At 42.6% G+C, this 26,925-nt stretch overlaps 1 protein-coding gene across 3 annotated transcripts; it reads left to right on the forward strand.

Annotated features, from left to right (window-relative positions):
- The first annotated feature begins 3,497 nt into the window (after positions 1 to 3,497).
- On the forward strand, positions 3,498 to 25,337 carry pfkpa (phosphofructokinase, platelet a). Of its 3 annotated transcripts, none has more exons than XM_080864777.1 (22): positions 3,498 to 3,757; positions 6,333 to 6,406; positions 7,217 to 7,294; positions 8,398 to 8,587; positions 8,843 to 9,008; positions 9,268 to 9,312; positions 9,399 to 9,507; positions 9,705 to 9,800; positions 11,406 to 11,498; positions 13,176 to 13,301; positions 13,902 to 13,966; positions 14,216 to 14,285; positions 15,227 to 15,373; positions 16,512 to 16,582; positions 16,797 to 16,884; positions 18,756 to 18,908; positions 20,315 to 20,479; positions 21,647 to 21,708; positions 21,959 to 22,070; positions 22,394 to 22,493; positions 24,307 to 24,412; positions 24,536 to 25,337. In XM_080864777.1, exons 1-22 carry the CDS (start codon positions 3,664 to 3,666, stop codon positions 24,690 to 24,692), a joined length of 2,367 nt encoding a protein of 788 aa, XP_080720903.1. In that variant the 5' UTR covers positions 3,498 to 3,663; the 3' UTR covers positions 24,693 to 25,337. The 3 variants fall into 3 exon arrangements, with proteins under 3 accessions (XP_080720903.1, XP_080720904.1, XP_080720905.1); XM_080864778.1 differs by lacking the exon at positions 9,705 to 9,800 and adding an exon at positions 10,131 to 10,226; XM_080864779.1 differs by lacking the exon at positions 9,705 to 9,800.
- The last annotated feature ends 1,588 nt before the right edge of the window (positions 25,338 to 26,925 follow it).

The following is a 26,925-nucleotide window of genomic DNA, read 5'->3' on the forward strand; positions in this document are numbered from 1 at the left end:
CTAGGGGTGGGATTGATTGTGAACTGGAAAGGGAAAATGCTTAGGGAGCTGAGTACGGCTGCATCGTCACTGATTTGTAGAATCATTTTTGATTCGATACAGGATCCGATTCAATTTGATTGGAATCTGGAAAGTTTTGCCTCAGTCAGAAATATTACAATTCTGATCATTTAACAGTATATATCCATAATTTCGTATCTATTAAAAGAAAGCTGACACATGTGAGACTTAATTAGAGATGTAAACAGAGAGTTATGAAACCTGCAGCTGCAGAAGCCAGCGGGAAAAAAAAGAGGCAAACACAGCGCGGACCCGACGACGCACCAAAATCTGACTCTGACGCGTCGGGTCCGCGCTCTGTGTTCACGTTTGTATGCAGAATCCGTAAACCTGCTCCCAGTTACTGTTTTAGCTGTATGGTGTTTGACGACATGTTGTGAGGTTTAACCTGAGATGCTGGCGTTTCAGGCATAATAACGTTAATTTACAAATCGACACGGGATTTTAATGAATCAATATCACTTTATTCAATTTAGCATGGATTGTAATCAGAAAGGCGATAATCAAAACCCACCCCTAATCAAGAACTTGCAAAGTAAAAACATGCTCTATGTCAGGTAGCCCTTTTGTTATTTACAGTTAACAAGAGGATTAGTGTTACTGTGCGCTGGCTGAGTCTGTTTCTTTTCTTAGAAATAGTTTCTCCTGCCCTGGAGAAAATCCACTTGCATGGAACAGAAGAGGCTGTGGAGTGCAGGAACTACACTGCAAGTTGGTAGATATGCAGGTATTCCTGGGTCCTGCAGACTATCACCTAAAAACAATAAACAAAATGATTTTCTAAACTGTGTAGCAATGTAATGTACGTATAGTGTCAAATACATTTTTGTAGTCTTCATTAGCTTTAATTCACATGGAAGTGTTCCTGAAGTCATATGCTGTAATGATATTTCCATTATGAAAACATGATTTTGGACATTTCAAGTTTTTCACTTCGGCAGATAAAATGAATTGAGCAAAATCAACTCAAAATATTCCCACACGCCAGAACGTCCTCTCTTCCTCGCTGGCTCCATATCTGTCAGTGGAATGATCACCTCTTCGCTCTCTGTCACCATCAACACACTCCACGAATCCCGTGGATGATTCACTTCCTTATATCCGTTTGAATCAGGTACCGAAGCAGTTACGTGCGTAATGAAGCTTCGGACGTCACTGGTCACGTGACTTTTGCCAAACGAAGCAAGCCTCGACACAGTGCTTCTGAACCAGTGTGTTGTTTTTTTCGACACACGCTCCGGAGCGTCAGCTTCAAGCGGGCCATCACTACTGGACGCTTTTCCCGACCCCGCTCTGCACCCCTGGGAACCCTGGCCCCCTTCTCCTTCACCTGTATATAGTGCACCTGGAGTGTGTAAATAAACCTGTTTTTCTGAGATTTCAGTCTGTGCCGAGTCCTCCCTGCTCCTCCGTGACAGATGTAGCATGAAAGGAGGGGCTGAAATGGAGGTGGGTTGCTAAGTGGCTTGCAGATGTGCAGCAGCTTAAATAGAGTGCTTTACATGAAATTTGCAAATTGGATGTGTAGATGGGTATCAGCTAATGTACACTGGCACTGAGATGAGCTGATCAGGAGAGATTGCATCTGAGTTTGGCTTTGTGGCCTGTCTGAACTAACACTATGCTGGATTTGTTTGAATATACCTGCAGATGCAATTTAAGTTTAACCTCCTAGGACCTGGTGTCCACATATGTGGACATCACATTTTGGGTTATTTAGACCAAAATACTCAGTTTTGCTCTTCAAGGGCCTGATATCCATTTATGAGGACATTATACTGCTACTGTTCTATCAAAATTTTAAACGAATATCCTCATATGTGGCTCTGATTTTTCATAAAAACAAAAATGAGGTAAAAAAGAAAATCTGGTAATTCTTTGTTTTTCATTTATCAAGCCCCAATATGCCCAAATATCAAAGAGAAATTAAAAATGCATGTCGTGGAAGAGTTTGGGTCTTAGGAGGTTAATAAACTAAATGTTTTTTTTCTATCTAAAGACTATTTAACTCAGTATTTTCTTTACTTTTATTTGACTTTTCAGGACAGTGAGTGTGATCAAATTGAGACAGTTCTCATAACTGACTGGAACTAACACAAAAACAAACAGTGTCTTCTCCGGGGAAGATGTAGGAGTGTCTAAGGGGACTGAGGGGACACATGTGAGGCAAGAAGGTGCACAACTATCAGTGATGTCACTAGCAGGATCACTTTATATGTCCTTGTATGTAGTTCCTGAAGCTTAAGGGCTGTCATTCATGCATATCAGAATGTTATTTTCTTCTGAATCGATTTTGAGTTTGCAGGAAAAACAGTTCTTCTGATAATAGGGTGATTCTGGACTAAAAGCACAGTAGCCTCATTTGCTTGTTCTAAATCATATTGCAAAGTACTCTATAATTGAATTAGGTCGTTCAGCGGTGTCTGCTGTGTGATGAGAATAATTCAAAATGACTGATTTTTTTTCTTTCTGCTGATGACTCAGGTTTTGATGTTATATGTTACTAAACAGACCTTTACTCACACTTTTTGTTTGAGACCAATACAGAACATGCACAGTACTTCCGTTTTATAGCTTTCCACTTGTAGTTTGGCCTTAAGGCCACATGATGGAGACAACGATCCAAAGTGGAACCTTCCTCATTGCGTGTTTCATAGTTTTACATTCTTGTGTTTATCTGTGAAAAATCTTAAATAGTCAACGCTAACTTACTCTGTGTAGTGTTAGGAGTCCCATACACATAAAGGTAGTAACAAAAATCAGTGGCTCATAAAAAACGACCTTGAACGGAAGTCATAGCTCCAGTGCAAAAGGATTTCGGCCTGAAGGAAAGCGCACAGTTTCAGTGATGCAAATGTAAATATGATATTTAAGCAGTGATCAAAACACAATAATACACTTCACAAAAGTGTCAGCCTGGGCCGTAAACGATGCATTTTACGAAGAATGGCATAAGGTAGCGCATCTGTGGAAGGTTTGTTTTTACCTTACACTGTTGGGCAAATACATCAGCAACAGTGAAAGAATATAGATTTAGAATACTATAAAACGTACACAGTTGAAACACAAGGATTACCAAAATGTTGATGATAGAGCAAACCAGTTACTGCAATAAAAACATCTAGGCCTAGAAATAGAAATAAAAATATTTATATTGCTATTACTACTCATAGTATTAATTTAAAAATAATAGATTTATTCGTCTTTACACTGTATGATTCAGGTGTTTCTGTGTGTAACTTTCGTAGCCTGTTGCTTCCTCCTCACTAAGGTTCACTGAAACCTCGCCGGCATCCTCTAATGATAGACCCGCCCACACATCTCTTATTAGTTTGCAAGCGAACGGATGCTGCTGGAACTATGATTTGATTGGCCCGAGCTTCTGCCAATAACTGTCCTCGCGCTCGGCCTATGCAAATCAGCGACCAGATACGGAACAGGCAGGAGAAGGAGACCAAAGCGGGCATACTGTACATAGGTAGAGGGCATAGATTGTTGCCCTTCATCATTTCAGCACAGTTCCGTACTGTCGGTGTTCTCTTTTATCGGCTTGTGCCAGGAAACACATATTTATTTATATTTATATATTGAGTTGCTGTGAAAATGGCGCAGCCGGACAGCAAGAAGATATTTTTTGAGAACCTGTCGGGAGCGGGCAAAGCCATTGCGGTGCTGACGAGCGGAGGGGATGCTCAAGGTAGAGTATCGAGTTACACTTTTTGTGGATACTTGTGTGAAGCATCGTATCAGTGAGGAAAGGCCCGCAAAGGGCGAAGATACACAGCCGTGTCATAGTGACTGCCTGTCAAGTCAGCCTGGCTTTTATTTAAAAACGCGGTGGGGCGGGGTGGTACAGTAAGGCTGTGATGTTATGTGCCATTTACACGGTTAGCCGGCATGCTAACACCGCGCACCCTGCTAAGTCGCTAACAGCATCATCCTGTCATTGATTCAGAGGCATGTGTGACATTACCCAGCGGCTCAGACAGATGCGTCAAGGTCGAGCCGCGCGGTTTGCTTTCCTCCTCACAGTTTATTATTGCATTATAACTGACGGGCTTGTGTTAGCATTTAATTAGCGCAGATTCCCAATTAATTTAGGTTGTGCAGAAGCCAGATACGCAGGAGTGCAGGGCGCTGTGTAACCATTAAAAGCTGGTTCTGGTGGATGCGTAGGCCACTAGCGCACAGGTTGGAAATTCTTACACAGCGTTTCTGTCGTGTTCAGTTTTAGCGAGACTAGAGACTTTGGATTTTTATTAGCACAGTGGAGGCCAGCGGTTGTGGGATGCCGGCATCCTGTGTACGTGATGAGCAGCATATAACTCATCTACGTCTCTTCCAGTCAACTATACGTCACAGAGGAAACCCGGGTCATGTGCTCACCGGCTCATCTCGTAATTTCGCTTAAGCACATGTACATCTACTACTGCCGTGTAACACCACATTGTAATGGCAGCCGGCTGATCCGAATGAGTTACATCATCTTATAATTAAACAACAAAAGTCGAAACTATGATTTTATTTAAAGACAGGATGTGATTATTTTTACCTGTTATGTAACTTATTATTAGGCCTACACGTGACCAGTGTAGTAGAGGAAACATAAAGAGAGAGTGAATCCATCCTGATAGCTTTCAAGCTGTAGAAAGTGAAATATGAGCAAAACATGAATAAATATGGATATTTTAAAACACTTTTTCTTCTTATTGTTTTCATGCTGCATGGAAAGTTATTAACAAACCAACTGTAAATTGTAATTTGACAAAAATAGCAAGAAGCTTTGTATCTTTGTGGGGAAAAAACTTCTTTATCCTGCTTTAAAAATAGTCAGAAAGCACTTCAGCTTTTTTTGGCTTATTGATCCAGATATTCTTCCAATATTACCCTGAGAAGCCATGGTCACATCAAAGTTGTGTCCACTTTTAGCATTGGATTGTGATACAAAGGGCAGCAGCACTAACACTGCTCTACAGCATTAAAGAAGCTTCTTTATTTTCTAATGTTGTTTATGTTAAAATCTTCTGCCACCCTGTTTTAAACTTTTCAATACATAATTTAGACAAATGTTGACCTTTTCTCAGAAACCACCTGTTGTTGTTATGTAAGTGCATTTGTGAAGAATTATTAATAATGCATTATTATTAATTACACCAGGTATTCTATAGTGTAACCTCCATCCTCCAGGAGCTCAAAGAGTGAATGTGGTTATTCAGAAGCAGTGAATTGATCCACTTAATTGCAGAACAAACACGCAGCGCTGGCCCCAGAGTTAAGCAGTGAGTCTGCAGCATGCTAGCTGAGACCGTGCATCAATGTCAGAGTACATTGTGTAGCCTTGGCTGAGTGCTTTCAGTCAGTCAGCAGGAGAAAGAGTCAGTCACGCAGAAGAAGAGATGTTCTGCTTTGATAGAGACTTTGAAACCTTCAGCTGAGATATCTACGCGAACATCTTTTCATATATTCTGCCTCTGTTTTCACCACACTCTGATGTCTGATGCCCCTGTGATTGTAGTTATGTAACAAGGACAGCGTGCCATGGATTATACACTGGGTTGTATTGTTGGTCCTTTTCTAATAATTCTGGATGCTTTGCCGGCTTCATGAGCAGATCACATTGCAGAGGCCTCCTCCTAATTTGTTCCCTTCCCTCACTGCTGTGTCCTCTGCTTCCCGAGTGGGCTGAGCCTTTGTGTTGCAGAGTAACAGTACTGCTTGGGTCACAAGGAAACCCAGTCCTTTCTTCCCTTTGTTTACAACTCTTCCAGTTAGCCAAGTTCCCGTTCTCCTCCTTCCTGTGGGTAAAGCTTTACGTTTTTATCCCATCTGTGTTGAAGCTAACCCTGACGTTGACATTAAAGCCACAGAGCATGGTCTTACTGGTTAGTATTTTCACTCAGACTCACAGAACCTGTAGGAGGAGCTAGGAAAGCCTTTTGACCAAACATGGCAGGGCTTTCTGATGGGGCAAAAAAATCCACAAGTGACACACAGACACTATAAACACGCAAAGGCTGGGCTTACACACATTATCTCCCACATCCAGGACATAGAAATACTCATAAAAAAATAAATAAAGGTTTACAGCTGCACCCAGATTAAATAAATATCCATGTAGCTTAAGCCCTGGGAGAGCCATGCAAATTGGGGTTTTACAATGACTTGGTGCAGTTGAGACACATGTGTTTTCCCTCTCTATAGTTTAAAGTTTGACCTTGTAAAACAAGTTGTTTTGTGATTAAGATTTCTTCTTTTAACTCTTTCTCTTTCAGGAATGAATGGTGCTGTGCGTGCTGTGGTTCGAATGGGGTTGTACGTGGGGGCAAAGGTTTATTTCATTCATGAGGTGAGCCATAAATTTATCTTTAGGACTATAGTAGCATTTTCAAGGAAAATCACTATAAAGTATTTGGAAGACATTTAAGCCCAACTTTAATGGTTGGATTTGTGTACAGTACTAGCCAGGGGTCCGGTATCAATACAGGGATGTTTATTTTGTTTTCATGAAGCAGATGTTAAAAGAGCTTTGGGAAGAGCCATGCTCTGTCTGCTCATCCTGTGATCCCAGCACATCTGTGTACGTGTGGCTTCTGCTCACACACAGTGTGATGTTACATAACTGAGGCTTTAGATGCCTCATATGAATACCCTGCACCCAGCTAAGGTAGCACAGTATGAGGATGCACCAGTCTTATAGTTAATGATGTAAGTTTCATTGGTTTTGAATTATGTGGAAATATTTTGATTATTTCAAGTCATGATGACAATAGGATGTCGTTGCGTTGTATTTTGGGCCGTTAGCCAGAGGTTATTTGGAGTGTGTGTTTGTTTGCTTAGCTCGTGCAACACTCAGAAAGATGATTCTTTGGCCTCATAACCATGAAGCAATATTTTGAAATAAATTGCAGCAGAAATCAAATGGTCATGTATTCAAATAAATAATTAGTAAGGAAAATAAACTGAATGTATACTACTTGAGTAAATTTTATTTGCCCAGATTCCATTAAATGTAACATTTCATGTTGTACTTATGTAACAGAGTTACATGGGCAATTTATATGTTTATTACATGTAATTTATATCTAATTAAATTAGTTACAGCCATAAGTTTAGGCATAAATGTTAAATGTATATTCTTTTTTTTCTCTGTAATCAGGGATATCAGGGTATGGTGGATGGTGGGGATAACATAAAGGAAGCCACATGGGAAAGTGTGTCCAGCATGCTGCAGTTGGTGAGTAATTATCATGGTCTATAGTAGACACATGTAACATACACAGAGTGAGGTTTTTATAAGCAGGTGTTCTCTCTCCTGTGGGCTCCCGGCTTATATCGGAAACATTCGAAAGTAATAAATACTTTTGCAGTTCTTGGACTGCAGTGTGCAGTGTTTCCCACATGGAAACATTACTTGGATGGGCTGGCAGGTGTTTTAATAACTGTCCAAAAACTCATTTAGCTTTTTATTTGTGTGGAGGAACGCCTTGATGTGTGATTGATTTATGATCTTCTCACTCTGCAAGTTCATCATCTTCCAGTAAGCTAACTCTGGCCCTTCCTGTATCGTTTTTCTTCCTGGCTCTCTGACCAGGCTACTGTTGTGATGGTAATCAGCGTTATTCAGCTGCTTTCTCCAGAGAGGATCATGTCCATTTAGATGTACTCCAGTTCCACTGTTTTGAACTGCAGCTGGGGATAGTATCCTTGTGCTACTCTGGTTATCCTCTGTGAGTTTGAGGAACCATTCTAACTAGAACCTGGAGCAAGTGGAGACCCGTTTGATGTATTGCTTTGAAGTCCACCGAGGCGACTTTGGAGTATTGTCACCAGCTGCAGTTCAAGACAGTGCAGTTAGAGTTCATCTTAATAGATAAGCAGCTTATTTTACTCAAAGCACTTTGCAGAGGAACAATCTTCATATCGACGTGTTTAATAATTAATAAATAACCTAACCTCACATCAGATTTATTTCTTGAGACGTTTGCTATAAATTGGAATTATTATCCTTTTTATTATGGCGTGACTAATGCATCCACATGCCCTCTTTACCCACCATAAATAAAATATAAAAGTGTGGAAAAACACTGAAATATGTATTTATCAAAGTTAGGTTTATCTTGCAGGAAGCAATGCACAAAGGAGGAACATGTAAGTCATGTGACACAGACGATAAGGCTGTTTAGTGGTGAAACATTACAACCTCTAACATCGCAGTAGGCGGTGTGTTATCAGTAGTGCTTTTCCTGTTGAAGAACAAACGCAGGAGTTCAAACCAAAAGAATAACCATGTGATATGGGCCGGAGACACTTTTAAAACGTTCCCATTATCGTCACCAGGGAGGGACTGTTATCGGCAGCGCTCGCTGCAAAGAGTTTCGCACTCACGAGGGGCGCCTGAAGGCTGCCCACAACCTGGTGCAGCACGGCATCACCAACCTGTGTGTGATCGGTGGAGACGGCAGTCTGACGGGAGCCAACCTCTTCAAGGAGGAATGGAGCGGGCTGCTGAATGAGTTGGTGGAACAAGGTAGTGGAGGCTTTATGGCTCTGTGTTTCCTATTTCCAGTCAAGACAAAATGCAGTTTATATATTCTGAGGACGTGGTTACACTGTTGAAAACAATTCTGCACAGCATGTGGAGCTTGGAGTCATTTGGTGCCATACTGAGAAACCGTATCTCCTGCCAGTAATATCAGAGATTTGTGTTTGTAGGAACAGCTGTGACTCAGAGTGGTTACTCAGACAAAAGCCCAGTCCTGCTCTAAGCTTCTTTTCCTTTCAGGTTTGATTGAGGCCGATGCCGTCCAGAAGTACTCTGCCCTTCACATTGTGGGGATGGTCGGCTCTATCGATAACGACTTCTGTGGAACTGACATGACAATTGGCACTGACTCGGCTTTGCACAGAATCATCGAGGTGGTGGACGCAATTATGACAACTGCACAGAGGTGAGCAGTCAACATAAGCACCTTTAGCAGCTTTACGTGTGAAAGCTGCATATGTGACAAGTCAGTCGCTAGTTCAGGCTTTAATTATCAGGGTACATTTCAAATATAATAATCCTTCACTCTTACCAGCAGCTGTTTCAATCACTCGCCTTGAAGTTGAGAAAAGTTTAACGCAGGAAAAAACTATCATGGTATCTTCTACACCTGCTCTCGGGTACATCAGCGTTCCTACATCATATTTCCTCTCCTTATCTTTCAGTCACCAGAGGACATTTGTTTTGGAGGTCATGGGCAGACACTGTGGGTAAGAATAGATAAACCTTAGCAGATCCAGAACCATCAACTCTCAGTCAGAGACACAGGCCTTTATCACCTGTGTGTGTTTCCCAGCTACCTGGCCCTGGTGAGCGGCCTGGCTTGCGGGGCAGACTGGGTGCTGATCCCTGAAATGCCTCCAGAGGATGGCTGGGAGGAGAAGATGTGTCAGAAACTATCTGCGGTAACACAGTCAGACTTACTCAGTGAAGTGTAGTATTACTGGGTTGTTCTATGAGATGTAATGTTATATTTACTCTGATAACATGTTGTTCCAAACCTTTCTTTGTTTTTCTACACAGACTTTAAATCACGAAAGACTTTTGTGAGATTTTGTGTTTTTTCTGCTTTGAAAAAAAATGCCAATGTTCTATGATTTAGACCCGTTCCAGGGGAACAAGGCTGAACATAATCATAGTTGCAGAGGGAGCCATTGACAGGCACGGGAAGCCTATAACCTCTAGTTTTGTCAAGGATGTGAGTACCTGAGTGTTAAGAAAGGGGAAGCCAGAAGCACGGAGACCTGACTGATGCAAGCCAGCCATCTGAGCTACACACCGCCAAAATCTTTGGTTACAGTTTTCTTACAGTATCCACATTCAGTCCCGTAATAACAAAGTGTGGACAAGCAGCAATAAAGACAGGATACACCTGATAACTAAGTGTGAACACAAGCCGTGGTGACACCAGGCTTTTATTGTGAACAAATCTGTCCTCGGCTCCCTCCCCGTGCTTCTGAAAGCCCACGTCACAGCCACAGTCTCAGTTTTTCTGTCATGTTGTTTCTCCACCACGCCCTCCTTGTAGAACCGAGCAGGGATGAAAAGGCTGAATATCATAATTGTAGCCGAAGGGGCGATTGATCGTAACAACAAACCCATTACCACTGAATATGTTAAGAATGTAAGTACAGAGTGTACCCAGTTCCAGCTTTGACTCCCTCCTGAATGACCTCTACTACTGTACTGCTGCCCTGGTGTGGCTTTGTTGCTGTGTTTCTGGAATGCTCTGTAAAGCACACTTGCTAGATTGGTAAGAGGGCTTTCACCACACTGTACTGCCAAAGCACTGCAAGGCACCTTTTCTAAACCTCACAGCTATTATAGGTCTTATAGCATTTACTTATAGCTGCTTCACACATAGCCTTCTTTTTCCTTACAAATTGACTTTTTAACTGTAAATTGTGAATCATGATGATATTATTATGTAATTATTACTAACATTTTTATTTGGAGATTCTGTTTTTATTTAAAGTAGCAGAGTAATTATTTTTGATTTCAAATTAAAAGCTCCTTTCTAACATGACTGAAAAATTAGAACGGCTTGCTTGTGCTTTGTTGTTTCCCCTTCTCTTCAGCTTCAGATCGTGTTGATGTTCAAGTTTGTGATGTGCCAGTTTGTTTACATGTGTTTTTGCATATACCTTTGTTTTGTATATATTAGTGACACAGTTATACCTTTATTAGTGTATATATAATATGCATTAGATGAATTTAGACAACAGTAAAGCAACACTTCACCCATAAATCACATAAACATCTTTTTCTCTGGTCCTATTTATCTTGTGCTGTTTATCCATCTAGATGACTTTGCCGTCTGCCTTCTCTTCAGTCGATTTGTGGTGCTCAAAATCCATTTAAAAAGCTCAGCAGGAATGCTTATTTAAAAAAACAAACACTGAACCCCCCCCAACACACACGCACATTTTTTAATTTATTTTTGTTTAACCGACTAACAGTTGTATCGTTATGTGGAAGGAAGCCTGCATGTACCTGTGAGGTTTATTTTAAATGCATGTATTTATTTAATTTTTGCTTCTCTGATCAGCACTAGGCAAACATCATCTGATTGCATTATATTCAAGAGAAAACAGACTTACCAATTGGAGCTGAGCGACTCACACCAAAGCAAATATAGGTGATAAACAGCAGCACAGGCCTGAGGAAAGTACAGACATTTGATTTTAGGGTGAACTGCCTCTTTAAGGATCCATTACCTAAATGAACAGCTGTTATTTTCATGAGAATGTTGATGATGTGATGCCAGGCCATCTGCTCAAACTTGTTTTTCTTTTCCTCGCAGCTCGTGGTCAAGTGCTTGGGTTTCGACACACGAGTGACAATTTTGGGACACGTGCAGAGAGGAGGAACCCCATCTGCCTTTGACCGTATCTTGGTAGGTCCACCCTCCTGAGTTATGAGCCAGTGCTCTGATGTTTTTTGCTAAATGTTGAATTACTTTAGGGGCCAAAATATCAAACATTTGTTGGGTTCACGTGCTCAAAAAGCAGGATTCATTTTTCTCTGTCAAACTACTTTGCCTCTGGCCTGTTGGTTAAATAAAACTTGTTTTAAAAATAAGGAATTAAATGATGCCAGATCATTTGATGGAAATGAACTTCAACCTCCAGAAGACACCCTAAAAATCAAATTACTGCAGGCTAGTAGTTAAAAATGGTTCTCAGTAGTTTGTGTGACCCCCACAATCTCGTCAGCATTCCTGACAACGGGGCACGCTCCTCATGAGACAAAGGATGATGTCCTGGGGAATCTACTCCCAGAGCTGGACCAGCGCGCCACTGAACTCCTGGACAGTCTGAGCGTCCGTCCAAGGATTTCATCCTGATACCTAATGGCAGTCAGGGTGCAGTTGCCTAAGCTGTTGAGGTCTGTGTGTCCTCCCATGGATATGCCTCCCCAGCCCATCACTGTCCCACCAACAAACCAGTCATGCTGAACGATTTTGTGGCTTCTCCAGATCCTTTCATGTCTGTCGTATTTGCTCAGGCTGAACATGTCCTCATTTGTAAGAAGCACAGGGCAGCGGTGCCCTGCCTGTTTTAGTATTTATGGCAAATGTGAGTCGGGCTCCACGGTGCCAGGCAGTGAACACAGAGGGGAAGCCAGAGGGCATCAGGACCTCAGGCCCCCATGAAGTCTGTTTCTGTGTTTGGTCACAGACATCGACACAGGTGTTCTCCTGGAGGTCATTTTGTAGCTCTGGCAGTGCTCATCCTGTTCCTCCTCGCACAAAGGAGTAGACAGCGCTCCTGCTGATGGATTAAGGACCTTCTACGCCCCCGTCCAGCTCTCCTAGAGTAACCAAGCTTCTCCTGGGATCTCCTCCATGCTCTTGCACCTGTTCTTAATTTGATCAACACCAAAGCAGCTGAAACTGATCAGCAACCTCCTCTGCTACTTAACTGACCAGATCAGTGCCCACAACTTTAACTGACTTGATGCTTTACTCTGATTAAAAAGGATTCCTTTCATTTTTTTTCCAAGCAGTATCTTTTGCTTTTGGCCTGTCAAATAAATCATGTTTTTAAATTTATCACGTGAGGTTGTTGCAACTGACATTTTTGACTATTTTGGCAGTTTATAGGCACATTTATGTTTTTGAGCAGCATATTTATTAGTGTTTAAAGTGTTATTCCTAATTTTAAAAGCCATTATATTATCAGAAATGATTTCATTTTCACAGTTTCAATAGATGGTCTTTTGAGAATTTATAGTAAATGTATTGTTTTGAGGAGTTGTCCAAAACATTTCCTGTTCAATCCCGTGTGTGTCTGAGGAGCGCTGCCCTCAGGTTTTACGTTAAGCATATTAACAGATTTGTGGCTCTGCACACGTGCAAGTGTATCCCAGGAACCCTTCCCGTTTACTACAAAACGTCTACAGATGAAAACAAAAAAATGATGGATGTTTAAGAGGAGAATTAAAACCAATTTTAGATTTAAAGTAAATAAAACTTAAAAGAACAAAAGAAACCCTGAGCAGGGGAAGAATGTGTTGGCATAGAAACGATGAGTGAGGAAGATGCAGTTTAATCTGTGCGTCTCACATGCAGGCCAGCCGCATGGGTGTCGAGGCTGTTCTCGCGCTTCTGGAGACCACGGCCAACACGCCGGCCTGTGTGGTGTCTCTGTGTGGGAACACATCGGTGCGCGTGCCTCTGATGGAGTGTGTGCAGATGGTAAGTGCTGCTCTGTGCTGGAAACAGTCCAAGCCCTTCACGTATTCAATAGGCATGCACACACACATATTTACAAAACCAGAGAAGCCGAGGACAGACAGACACAGAGTCCATAAAGACAAAGAGCTTAAGTAATGATTTCAGACAGCACAGAGTCTGGAGTGGCAATAGTGTCCACAAGAGAAGTGCATTGTTTGAGATGGAGCCACTGGTTAATCATTATCTGTTTATGATGATGTGTACCGCCATAGAAATGCACAAAAAAGCTTTGTTGTCGTTCTCGCTCCTTGTTTGGGTTTAACAGAGCTCACAGTGAAGACCTCACTGACGTTATGTAGCAGGAAATGTTAGAGGTGAAGAGCAGGTTACGTATTAGTCACCTTTTTTGCCCAAACACACGTTATTTTTTCCTCTGTCCACACTTCAGGGCAGTTTCTCCTCCATGCAGCAGTTGTGACACTTCAAAGATCACAGACCTTGCATGCAGATGTTTATTCCCAAATCGTGTAGATTAATCAAATTGAAAAGTACTTTTGTGCTGCCGTGTCTAAATGCAGATTTCAAGCAATGAAACAATCTCCTTTCTTTTTTTTGCCCCAGACTCAAGAGGTCCAGAAAGCTATGGACCAGAAACGCTTTGAGGAGGCCGTTAAGCTTCGGGGCAGGTATGACCGACAGACCTGAACTTCACTCAGTCCGGTGTTTCTAAGTGCACACAGGGAAAGTGGATCAAGGTGCTATTTTAGAACACCATCAGTCTGTTGTTTACACTCAGTGTTCAGCAGGATGAGGAAAGAGGGGAAGAATCAGGATCATGGACTTCATTTTCAAATACACCTCCCTTAGTTTTGAAGTGTTTACTGTGTATTGAAGTGTTGGAACAGATGAACTCACTGCACTTGGTTTTTCTGCAGGAGCTTTGAAAACAACCTGAAGACATACAAACTGCTGGCTCATCGTAAACCAGAATCCGAGCTGCCGACTGTAAGTGATGGTGTCAGCTTTGCTTGCTCACACTTAACACACACACAGAAATGAAAAAGGACAGAGCCCCCCCCACAGAATACCTGTAGAGCAGGTTGTTTTTAGGGAGCCAAGTCAGCCTAAGGTTCTGCCCAACAAATAATGACTCAGTTGTGCCTTACTGCTGCTGCTATTTTAAGAGCTGTCTTTGACAAAACAAAGCCATATACTTTATTTATCTAGAGGTGGAGGCAAAAACAAATAAAAAAGTATTGTCCAGGCATCAGGCCCCAGCGAGGATCGAACTCGCGACCCCTGGTTTACAAGACCAGTGCTCTAACCACTGAGCTATGGAGCCTGCGCTGCACACCTTCTGAGGGAGTGACCTTATTACCATTGTCCTGTAGACGGGTGTGTGACATCAGGCTGAGGGCATTAGTATTCAGCAGTCATATGCGTCAGTGGTTCCCTGCTGTTCATTATAAAAAGATGAAAAGTGCACATAATAAGAACAAGTATTGACTTCTAACCATGTTGTTCTTATTTACTCTGAAGCCTTAAGGTTTAGTGAGCGTGGGCTTCATATGCGGCCCGGGTGGCCACTGTTGCTGTGCAGTGATATTAGATCACACCTGGCTCCCCTCTGAGGGTTGGACTTGATCATCCCTGCCAGGAGCTGCAGCTCCATAGGAGGTAGCTTACACTGAAAATCAGCGAAGTGTAGAGGCAGCCTGACAGACTCCATGCTGTGGACCTTGCCTTAGGGTCTGACTCCACCCTCTGCCTCTGTGATAATGACCACTGTAGGCTCAGCATGTGGCTGAGAGTACCCCAGAAAGCATTTATTGATTTCTTCTGTAGAGCGTGATCATCCATGTTCAAAAACACACTTTATCATTTGGTGGGATTATTCCAGAGCCAGAATGTATGATAACCTGTTGCTGTGCATTTTATATCTTCAGAGCAACTTCAATGTGGCAGTGCTGAATGTCGGGGCCCCTGCAGCGGGCATGAATGCTGCTGTCCGTTCAGCTGTAAGGGTGGGCATCTCTGAGGGGCACAAGATGTTTGCCGTCAGTGATGGCTTTGAGGGATTCTACAAAGGACAGGTGAGACTTGTAGCACTGCTGCTGCACTACTGCATGTCATTATAATCGGCCTGAAACTAATGAGATTTCATGTTATTTAAATGCATTCATAATTTCCAAGCTTAATAAAAATCTTCTGTGTGTGTGACTCCAATTTTTTAATCAATATCTCAGAGAGAATTGGCTTAGCTTGATGAGAGTCAGACAGTGCACAGTCACACTAAAGCATAATCAGGGAAACCCGGGGGATAATCTGTCCAGATTAATGTAAACCAATTTCCTCACGCTCACTCTCCCTGCTCTGCTCGGCTCAGTCGAAACGATGCAGTACCACAACTATCCAGTGGGGGGAAACAGACTGTTCTCCCTGGGCTGAGAAACACAGCTCTGTACTGATAAGTCAAAGACTTTCTCACATTACCTATCACCACAATATCACGAGATTTATGAATACAGGGTAAAAGCAAGCAGCACCTGTGTGACTTTTAACAATGAAAACTTGTACTGATATGTAATCTGAGGTGATACCGTTTCTTTGTTGCATGACTGGTATAACTAGTTTCTGTCCTCTAGCCTCCTTTGACGAAACCGCTCAGAGTGTGGGGTCGGCTCAGTGAACAGCACTTAAGAAACAATCGGATCATTTATCTCTATCAGAATGTCTCCACTGTCACTGCTTAGTTAAACATCCTCTGTGAGACCTGGATTCAGACTGTGCCTACTGACCCCAAGAAGATTAGAGCAGAGGGAATAATGGATTTCTGTTATTCAGGACTCAAGCACTCTCTGCTACACGCTTTGTTAGTTTCCGCTGCTACATGAAAGAGATTGTCCAGCAAATTAACTCTGGTGTTTGCTATGTCTGCCCTGAGAACCAGGAGGATAGGACAGAAAATACACAACTGTGAGAGAGATGCAAACTTAAGAAAATAAATTGGGGAGAAAACAGCTTCCACACTGGGACTCATTAGTCTCTGTGCAACTCTTAACACAACAAAGAAAGAAAAGCACCAGCTTTTGGAGCTTTTCAGCTCGTTGCAGGTTAGAAGAGCACTAAATTAGAACATTTAAAACAAAACAAAATAAATAAAAGCATCCTGTGAACAGCTCCACTCATCAGTAATAGCTAACGTATATGTCTCATCCATCTACCCTTCAGATTAAGGAGGTGAAATGGGGTGATGTTGGAGGTTGGACGGGACAGGGTGGCTCCCTGTTGGGGACAAAAAGGTAAAGAGTCTTCAGTTTTTCTTATAAAATGATGATTAAATTGAGATATCTACAAAGGTGATGGAATCTGTATCAGCACTGTACCAGTGTATCCAGAGAATTTCCTCATAGACGGCTTTAAGAAACTAAATTCCCAGCCATACACTTTGTATTTCAATGATTTTGTATATTTGCATAATGTTTTTTTTCATAATACTCATTTTGTAATCCTCAGAACACTTCCTGCAAAACACGTGGAGAAAATTGCTGAGCAAATGCGAAAGCACAATATAAATGCTTTGCTGATTATCGGTGGATTCGAGGTAAGTTTCACACTCAGTTTTTGTCTCTGCTCGTTTTGCTTTTAACTTGTTGAGTCTGTCAGTAGATGCTTCTCATCTTTAAGTCTGTGTACAAGCTTAAAAGCTTTTAAATTATGAATATTTATGACATGTTACAATAAACAGTATAATGTTTCCATCAGCCTTATCCCGCTTCATTTCAGCACACCTCTGTATGGTTCCATGCATAGCTGTGTACAAAACTATGCTTTAAATTCAATTCTCTGCCTAAAAGCAGAGCTGCAGAACTGCAACATTGGAAGCTAATATTTAGCATTACATGTTAAATGGTATATGATATATATGTATAGCTATATAGTGAGAAAGAAGACTCCTTAACATGATGTTTTTGGATTATTTAACTGAAGTTGACTCGATTTGATCTGATTTGGAAACAGAGAACACCTGCTTTTCTTCAGCCATTTCACGCACTCCTGTATAGATGCTCACCAGCTTTACTTTTCCTTTGATGAATGCAAGTAAATGAGTTATCCTGTGTATGATGTACGTGTGTGTGTTTTTTGAGGGTGAATGTGGAGTGGTACCTGTCTGTTTCGCTGCTGTCCGTTGTGATAGACCTGGCTCCTCCCCTTGGCACCCTCCACTTATGTCTTACCCTTTCCTTTGTGGCAAGTAGCACCTCTCTTCCAGACCAACCTTCCAAACCCCTCGCAGACACTAAAGCACTTGGCTCTGCCCTGCAGGCCTTCCTGTCACTGCTGGAATTGTTAACGGCTCGTGGGAAATATGACGAGTTCTGTGTGCCCATGGTCATGGTCCCAGCCACTGTCTCCAACAATGTGCCGGGCTCTGACCTCAGCATTGGCGCTGACACGGCTCTGAACGCCATCACTACTGTAAGTGATGGGGCCTGCCAACAGGAATAGACAGACATGACACAGACACACAAACACATCCGCTCACTTTACAAGCCAGCCAGCTGTGTTTCAACAAGGGGGAAAAACCCACAGTGTTGTGTTTTACCAGTCACCAGCCTGTCAGGGGATCATTCGGAAGAAATCCTTGTAACGGTGGCATCTGTCAGCCACACGTGGCACAAAAAGCCTCCCTAAAAACTAGAAATTCAGACAGACAAAGTGAGTCATGTCAGCACCGTGAGGCGTGACTGGTAAACGTAAAGCTCCCTTCAGGTAAGTAAGTGAGTGTCAACATGGAGGCATGCTGTGAGGTGCACACGTGTTGTGGCCGCCATGTTTTGCTCTGCTTGCCCTTCTCCCTGTCTGTGTGTTTGTGATAGTGTCCTCTGACACGTCATGACGAGTGGCTGGCTGCATGCAGGTTTTGACGTCTACATATCGCCAGAACACAAGCTTAACAGCCTGTAGTTCAGGTAACGTGTGCTGTTTCAAACTGGAATCGCAGCTTGGCCATCTTCATGTCCTCCTGCTGTGTATGCAGACTCGACTGGCCCTGCTTGTCCTGCTGAATATAAGCAGATCTGGCTGTCATGTGGTTGTTATATGCCGCGTCACCGTGGAGCAGATTCTGAGGCCAACAAGCACACATCTCTCTGTCCTGTCTCTTCATCTGTTCTTTGTCTGTCCCTGTTTATCATCCTTCCCTCTGCTTTCTCTCTCTGCACATCAACTTCCTGTTCTGATTACACGTTCCCCTCTCTGCTCTGCCACTCTTTCTGTTCTTATTTTCTTTTCTCCACCACTCTGTTCACAATCCCATCCTCCCGTCCTTTCTGCCAAAGGGAAGCCATAGCCGCTATCACACGGAACATGCCGGAATGGCGGGATACTCTCTTGCAAACTGAGAGAGATTCACCCCTCTCTCTCTATAAGTGACCGGTCGTCTAACGCGTTTTCTGTATACTGCTGCTTCAGGCGTTTGAGAGTCTGCTGCAGCTGTATGAGGCTCGCGCCAGCTATGAGGAGTTTTGCATCCCGATGTGTATGCTGCCTGCCACCATAAGTAACAATGTACCCGGCACCGATCTAAGTATCGGGGCAGACACGGCCCTCAATGCCATTGTGGAGGTAAGGCAGTCAAACCGCCGCCAGCAGAGCTTTGAGCGCTTTGTTCAAGATGCTTGTGCAAAGACACTGAACGTGAGGCATGATATGAAAGTGCAAGAGAGAAAACTGTGGTCCAGTGCTAATACTCAGCAAACTGTCCGCTTACAGAAGGTGCTACACTATTTTCTCTGGATTTAGGTTACAGTAAAGGCAACAAAAGTCAATGAATTAAACTTAGCCCGAACACTAACTCAAACATAAACTGTGCATTCATGTGCTGCTGCGAAAAATTGGAAAAAAGTGTTTTCCTACTGATCCCCCTCACATCATCAAAACAACTGAGAAAGATGGAAAAGTTTGGTGCACAACTTTCTCAGTTCTTTTAAATCATACACAAAAGCATGAAGTAAAATTGTGCACATTTAAGTACATCAGGTTTGTTTTCTAACATTAAATATATGATATGCTGAAGCACTTTGAGGGCTCCAGGATAGTGATTTACAAAATTGTTAGCTTGTGTCCATGCAGAGAAACAGATTTGTTACAAATGTTACTTCTTAGAGCTAACCCTGTTAAAAGCTAAAGTAACAGTTTATTTATTGGATGGCCTGTATTTATATAGCGCTTTACTAGTCCCTAAAGACCTCAAAGCGCTTTACACATCCAGTCATCCACACATTGGTGATGGCAAGCTACATTGTAGCCACAGCCACCCTGGGGCGCACTGATAGAGGCAAGGCTGCTGGACACCGGGCCCTCTGACCACCACCAGTAGGCAATGGGTGAAGTGTCTTGCCCAAGGACACAACGACCAAGACTGTCCAAGCCGGGGCTCGAACCGGCAGCCTTCCGATTACAAGGCAAACTCCCAACTCATAAGCCACGATCGCCCTGTGCTGTTTCAACACATTCTCATTTAAAAGCACAAGGATACACTATAGCACGATTTCCCATTTTTGGGAGACGGGCTCTCTGCAGAGCACGTGAATTCACAGTAACACATATTTTTATATTTTTACCACTGCTGCAACTTCTAAACTGACGCTAGATTATCTCATATTTAGCTGATTGTCAGCACTGGGCTATCAAAATAAAAATCTAGCACAGGAAGAAAAATGTTTCCACATAGAATTTAACCAAGTGTTTGCATATGAATTCTGAATTTAATGTTACCATCTGACGTGTTCTGTCGTCTTTCGCAGGATCCAGTCTGTCTGGTGAAAGCAGCATTTAGATGAATCTGTTGTTGAAATGTAGCTATTCGCTAAATAAGCATGCTGTTGTTCTACTGTGTGGAAAGTCTTAAGTTAACACTAATCTTTATGTTTACCTTGATGGGCAAATATGAGCTCAGGGTTACAGAGGTTAGCTTTGACACATTAGTGCTGAATGTGTACTGACTTTGTGAGCTCATGTGCGTGTGTCAGACCTGTGACCGCATCAAGCAATCAGCCAGTGGGACCAAGAGACGTGTGTTCATTATTGAGACTATGGGAGGCTACTGTGGCTATCTGGCCACGGTGGGGGGCCTGGCTTCAGGGGCCGATGCTGCTTACATCTACGAGGAGCCGTTTGACATCAAAGAACTGCAGGTATGACGCAACCACAGAACCAGTATGCATTCATTATTTAAAGTAGACCTGTGATGGTCATTTCAGCACCAGCTTTTTATTCTTGGACTGAAGTAGCTTTGCATGAGTCACAGTTCCAAAATAAACAAACAAACAGTTTTGGCTCCTCTCTCTCCAAGGACATTCTCCCTTTATTACAGTTATTTTCGTATTGTCCAATGAACAACAAACAGTGTTATATAAATGCTCAGAAATAAACACTGAAGTAAGCAAGCAAATAAAACATTCTAACAAAACAAAAAAGAAAACTATCCTGTATGAAAACAAAAACATTCAATAATAACTTTAATAATGATGGAATCTGTTATATTTATAGTGTATATACACTTAATGCCCACTTTTGTAGGTACACCAGTTTAAATTCCTTTTAATCCAAATATCTAATCAGCCAGTCACATGACAATTACTCACTGCATCTGGCATGCAGACACTGCTGATCTACTGGGATTTGAACCCACAACCATCTCTAGGATTTACAGAGATCGATCAAAGAATAAGAAAGCATCCAGACAAACTGCAGTCCTCTTGGTGAAAGGGCCTCGTTGATGCCAGACATCTGAGGTGAATAGTCAGACAGCTCTGAGCTAATAGGAAGACAGCAGTGACTCAAATAACCACTCGTTACCACCGTGGTTTACAGAAGAACACCTCTGAATGCACAACAAGTCAAACTACAGCAGCAGGGGACCACAGCAGGGTCCACTCCTGTCAGCTTACAACTGCAAGCTGAAGCAACAGTTAATGTTGCCTGGGCTGTCGAGCCTATTTCTGCTGCAGCTTTGGGACTGCAGGGTGAGAATTTGACATAAACGGCATAAAAGCATGGATCCATTCTGCCATGCATTAACTGCTGGTGGTGTAATGGTGTCGGGGGATTTTCTTGGAAAACTTTAGGCCCCTTAGTACCAGCACTGAAGGCAAAAGAGGTGTACCTAAAAAAGTGGCCGTTAGTGTATATGGCAGTAAATAAGGTAAAGCAACATAGGTCCCCTTTAAGTTTCAGGCTCAGTTCTTTACATGTCATTCCTGGTTTTATCCACTAGATGTCACCCTACTCTAGTTCTAAGGCAGACCTTACAGAGCCACCTATGTGTTAACATCAGCCACATGCACTACTTTGTCCCACAGGCCAATGTTGAACATCTGACAGAGAAAATGAAGACGAGCATTCAGAGAGGTCTGGTCCTCAGGTAAGAAAATGACAGTCACCTTAAATTTCCAGCCAGCATCTCTTTGTAATGAGCTGCAGTGTAAACATGCATTTCCATCCCTCGGTGTTTGAAGCTCCTTGTATAGTAAACAAATGTTGTGGTGAAGCCGACAGTTTTGACAGTGCTGACATTTTACGATCCGGCTCCCACTGATGACGTCCAGCTAGCGTGAGCGTCAACTCACATCGTGAGTGTGCCTCTGCTAACACTTTCACTGTGTGTCTGTCAGGAATGAGAACTGCAATGAGAACTACACAACAGACTTCATCTATCAGCTGTACTCTGAAGAAGGCAGGGGGGTGTTTGACTGCAGGAAGAATGTGCTGGGACACATGCAGCAGGTGGGCTGATTTCCCATTGTTTAAATAATCAGTGGTAATGTCTCCTCCAGAGTACAGAAGTGCCAATTTTCCATATTTGTATCATGAATATGCATGTTCTCAGTTTACATGGCTGGTCTTTGTTGTATTTTGGATTTGTGTATCTTGAGATTAGCACATAAAAAAACTGGAACACACAAAACTTTGATGATCTCTGAGGAAAATCTAGTTTGTAATGAAAAGATAGCACAGCTAGCAAACCACATCAGCAAACATGTGTTCAATTAAGAAGAAAGGGGGGAAAGATCTGGTGGATGAGTGAAAACTCTTAATTTTTTTCAAAGGGAGGAGCGCCGTCTCCATTTGACCGGAACTTTGGGACCAAGATCTCAGCCAAGGCCATGCAGTGGGTCTCCAAAAAGCTGGTTGAGACGTTCAGACAAGGTAAGGTTAATGTTCCCTGCAGCCTGTAATTAGACCCGCGGTAGCCGATCCTCCCTCCCTGCAGAGGCGTGGCCGTTGTGAAGCAGATCTGTCATGGAGTCACTCTGTCTGACATTTTGATGTATGTTTATCCTCACAAAGAAAATGAATTATTGATCATTTACACTCATCAATGTAGCATTTTAATGAGGACCGACACGCTTCCTCATCTGATACGACACAACCGACCTGTACACTGTTTGTGTAATAAGGCCGCCATTAAAGTTAAAACTCCTCTTTTTGTTTTGTTTTTTTGTGTCCATTTCTCTTACACTCGGATGACATAAGATGAAGGTAAATCCTCTTCTTCATGCTGGCTCCATGACCATCTACATATTTAGCTCCTATCTTGTGTTTTCATTTTAGCACCATACTCCCAGTGTGTGTGTGTGTGTGTGTTTCTGTGTGTGTCATTTTCACTGTTCTGTTACACACATGTAGGATGCAATCTGCCCATGCCTTCCAAATTTACCGGCAGCCACCATGCAGTGCTGTTTCCAGGTCCTTTCTGAAATGGAAATGTGCAAGCATGGGCTGTGTGAGCGACACGCACATTTCTTTTTCCTGCTTTTCCCACATTTTCTTGGTAGTGTGCGGTGCTTTATCTCAATTCAGCTGCTTTTGTTCATGGCTTCCATATCAACACCTCTTTGTGCTTCAGTTTTCTCATCCTCTTAAACCACACTGCAGCTGTTTCATTTATGATGATGTTTCAGATAGCCACTAGCTGGTAGAAAGAAATCACTGTGAACCACCCCCACCTCCCCAGATACCTCTCAATGTGAAAGCCACTGGGAATTTAGCCAAAAATCATAACAATTACAAATGGTATCAAAGTTGAGAGTTTAGGTGAGTCCTTGGCCTTTTTGATGAGACAAAAAAGTCCAAAAACATTAAAAACTGAGCTCAGTCACTGGGATTACACTTTAACAAAAAAAGGACTGTAATTAAAAAACAGAAATTATTTGTGAATTGAAAAGTTCAAAAGTTCTGATTTTTTTTTTTACCGTATACAAAATAGAGACTTAAAAAAGAAATTTGACTACTGCTAATACAAAAGAAGTTTCCCTTCTTTTCTTTTTTTCTTACTGTGGCGTACAAGCCACAGTAACAGGCCTGTAAAACTGATTAAAATACAGTTAAAGGTGCAAAATGCACGCCCTTCTTTGAAAGCTATCAAGCAGGTCAGGATGGACCCTTTGGTTGTCTGGTTCTGGCCATCGGGTCGTATGTTTGCTGATCCATGTGCTGCTGTGATTGATCTTCTTAAAGCTACCGATCACAGAGAGAGGCAGGGTGGGGTGCTGCTGCCATCTGCTGGTAAGGCAGCTGTGGCTGTTGGTGGTTGGCTACATAGACGCAGCTTCAACTCTACAGTTAACTCGCTTTATACATTAACAAAATATTAATAATGAAACGACTAGTTTTTCTGGTGCCAACTAACAAAATCACCGACTTTAAGAAGGGAAGCAGTTATCCTTTGCTGCTGATGTGAGGGTAACCCTGATCACCAGTGTAGTCCACTGTTTCTCCAACAAAAACAATGACACTAGTCATTTTCACCAGTGGGCTTTTAAATCACTGACACACAGAGGTGTAGGAAGTTAAATCTAGCGATCAAAAAGTTCCAAAATAACGGCACTGCATAGACCCACAGCTGGAACGCTGTTGTAGGTTTGGGTTTCCAGTGGCTTTAATTCCACCCTAATGCATGTTTGTAAGATCAGGGACTTCCTGTGTTTGCACCTTTGATTGATTCAGTGTTTGTGTGCAGGCCGAGTGTTTGCTAACACCGAGGACTCCTGCTGTCTGCTGGGAATGCGCCGCAGGACTCTGGTCTTCCAGCCTGTGGTCCAACTCAAGGATGAGACTGACTTTGTGTATGTATCACAGTAGCTCGCTGGCACACAGGGAGATTAGTCCAGAAGAGTACTCGGGAGTCCAAAATGAGAAAGAAATGCCGAAATAAACGCTGACACTGACGTTTCTTCATCTGTGTGCAGTCACAGGATCCCCAAGGAGCAGTGGTGGCTGAAGCTGCGTCCTTTGATGAAGATCTTGGCTAAGTACAAGACGAGCTACGACGTCTCCGACTCCGGACAGCTCGAGCACGTCGTACACAATCGACCAAAAGACTCGGACGCTTCGGTGGCCATGTGAAGGCCCGCGCTGTATGACGGTCTGAGTTCAGTCTTTGTGTATGATGGAAATTTTGTGAGGTGTCAGTCTTTGTGTTGTAAATGAGCTCCTGTTACAACATGAACACTTTTTTTTCTGGCCACATGCTGTGTTCATGGTCTGTTACTGTCATTCCTTTTAGTGGCGCTCCTCTCAGTTTTGTTTTAAAAAAACTCACCAACTGTAGTCTAGCCTCTCTCCTCTTCTTATCAAATGCACACACACACAGCTGTCCTGCCATGCATCTGTGTGTCCTCGTCGCCCTGGATCTTTTTAGTGTTTTTAAATTGCACTTTCTGTGTCTTGAGTTGCTTCGACATTCTCTGACTGCAGAGCTGCAGAGTAGGCACTTTATCTGCAGCACAAACCAGTGCGTATCTTCTTAGAACGAGTGTGAGGTTAAGCATATTTATATGAGACTGATGCAATATAGTTTTGCTGCAAGCCAAGAGAACTCCATTCTGTGCTTTAACAAGGAAACTAATATTTATCTTTTAAAAATTATTTTTGCTTGTAAATGTGGATATATTAAAAATGTAGGCACTGCTGTACTGAGTAGCTGTCTGTTATATTGCACTAACAGAGTTAGATGTATATGAGACCCACAGAATAAAATCATACTTGAGATGTGCCTGAGTCACGATTGTCACTTTCCATCAAACGATGTCCTTTTATTTCATCTGGGATTATTACAGTTCTTCCAGTCATTTAATTGACATTTTTGGGGTTTAACTAGAGCTTGTATAATCAAAATCGCTTTCAGTTGACTGACTCTTGGTGAAGCCTGAAGATTAGTGAAGCCAGTTAGCAGGCTCGTGGCCCCGAGTGTCAGATTAATGAGCCATTCATTAGCTGTGTAAATATTTGTTGTTGCAAAGTTAACCTAATGACAAACTACTTATCCAATTCATGGTCATGGAGGGGCTGAAGGGTGAGAGGCAGGACACACCCTGGACAGGACACCAGTGTGTTGAGCTAACACAGAGACACACGGCCACATTAAGCCTTTATGTCCAATTTAGATAAGCAGTTCCCCTCACCCCACTACCTGCATGTGTTTGGACTGTGAGAGGAAGCCAGAGCACCTGGACAGAAAGGCCCCAGGACCTCCTTCCTGTGAGGCAATAGTGTCGACTGTATTAACTAACTAAATTAACACCATGTCTGCATCCACTTCTCAGTCACCCAGTCGCCTTAACGCCCACTCACATCTTGGGTCATTTGACCTCAGGAAATCACATGATAGGGTGGGGCTAGGTTTCACTATGGGCTCACCCGAAACCTTGGCTGATTGTGACCTACACCCGTTTTCACACCCTGGCGTGTGTGATTAGGTAGAGGATCAATAGGGGGTCCATGTCCCTCTCGGGGGACACTCCCACAGGGTTTAAATCTGGGACTCTCCACCATTTGACCCCAGAACTGAAGAAGCTTCTTGGATGAAGGTGAAACGTCTTCAAGCAACTCAAAGAAGTCCAGACGCTTTTCTTTCCAAGCTCCTTAGACTAAATTACACAAAATAAACAAACAATACATAATAAAATCAGCACAAATAGAAAAACAAGATAAAAAAGAGGCAAACTGTAAAGAGAAGCAAAATGTTCAAACACAATAAAGGATGCAAAGTAACAACAAACTACAAAGAAATACGAAGAAAAGGAAAAATCCACCATAATCTACAGAGAAGCAAATATAAGCATGAAGAGAAGCACAACAAGGGAGACACAAAAAGAGCCAAAGTAATTCGAAACGATAGTGCACACGTGTGGTTGCACCATACATACAGCATCTTCAAAGAGACTGAAAACAGTTACAAGGTGCCAACTAACGGACCAATCGTTGTTATGCACTTTTTCTCTTCAGTAAATGCAGGGATGGCAGGCATGGAGGAGGTAAACAAAAACTCCTAAAAGCCCTCTGTGCTGCACCAACCATGATATATGTTACAGCCAGCAGATGGCAGCAGAGGACCGTCAGGCCTGCGCTGTGCCCCGGTTCATTGAGTCCACTATGACACGGATTCCCTCCATCAGCTGCTGTCCACTTCTCTCTTCACTATTTCAGTGTACACTAGCTTATTACTAAAGTAGATTAGCTGTGTGAGGCCTTGTGTGAGTGTGCACGTGTGTGTGCGTGTGTGTGAGGCCATAATTAGGAATTAATCTTATCATTTGAAAGAAAATTTCTATTTCCCATGGGTGTATTAATTGTGTAT

The sequence above is a fragment of the Rhamphochromis sp. 'chilingali' genome, assembly GCF_963969265.1.
Source record: "Rhamphochromis sp. 'chilingali' genome assembly, chromosome: 18".
Classification (NCBI taxonomy): domain Eukaryota; kingdom Metazoa; phylum Chordata; class Actinopteri; order Cichliformes; family Cichlidae; genus Rhamphochromis; species Rhamphochromis sp. 'chilingali'.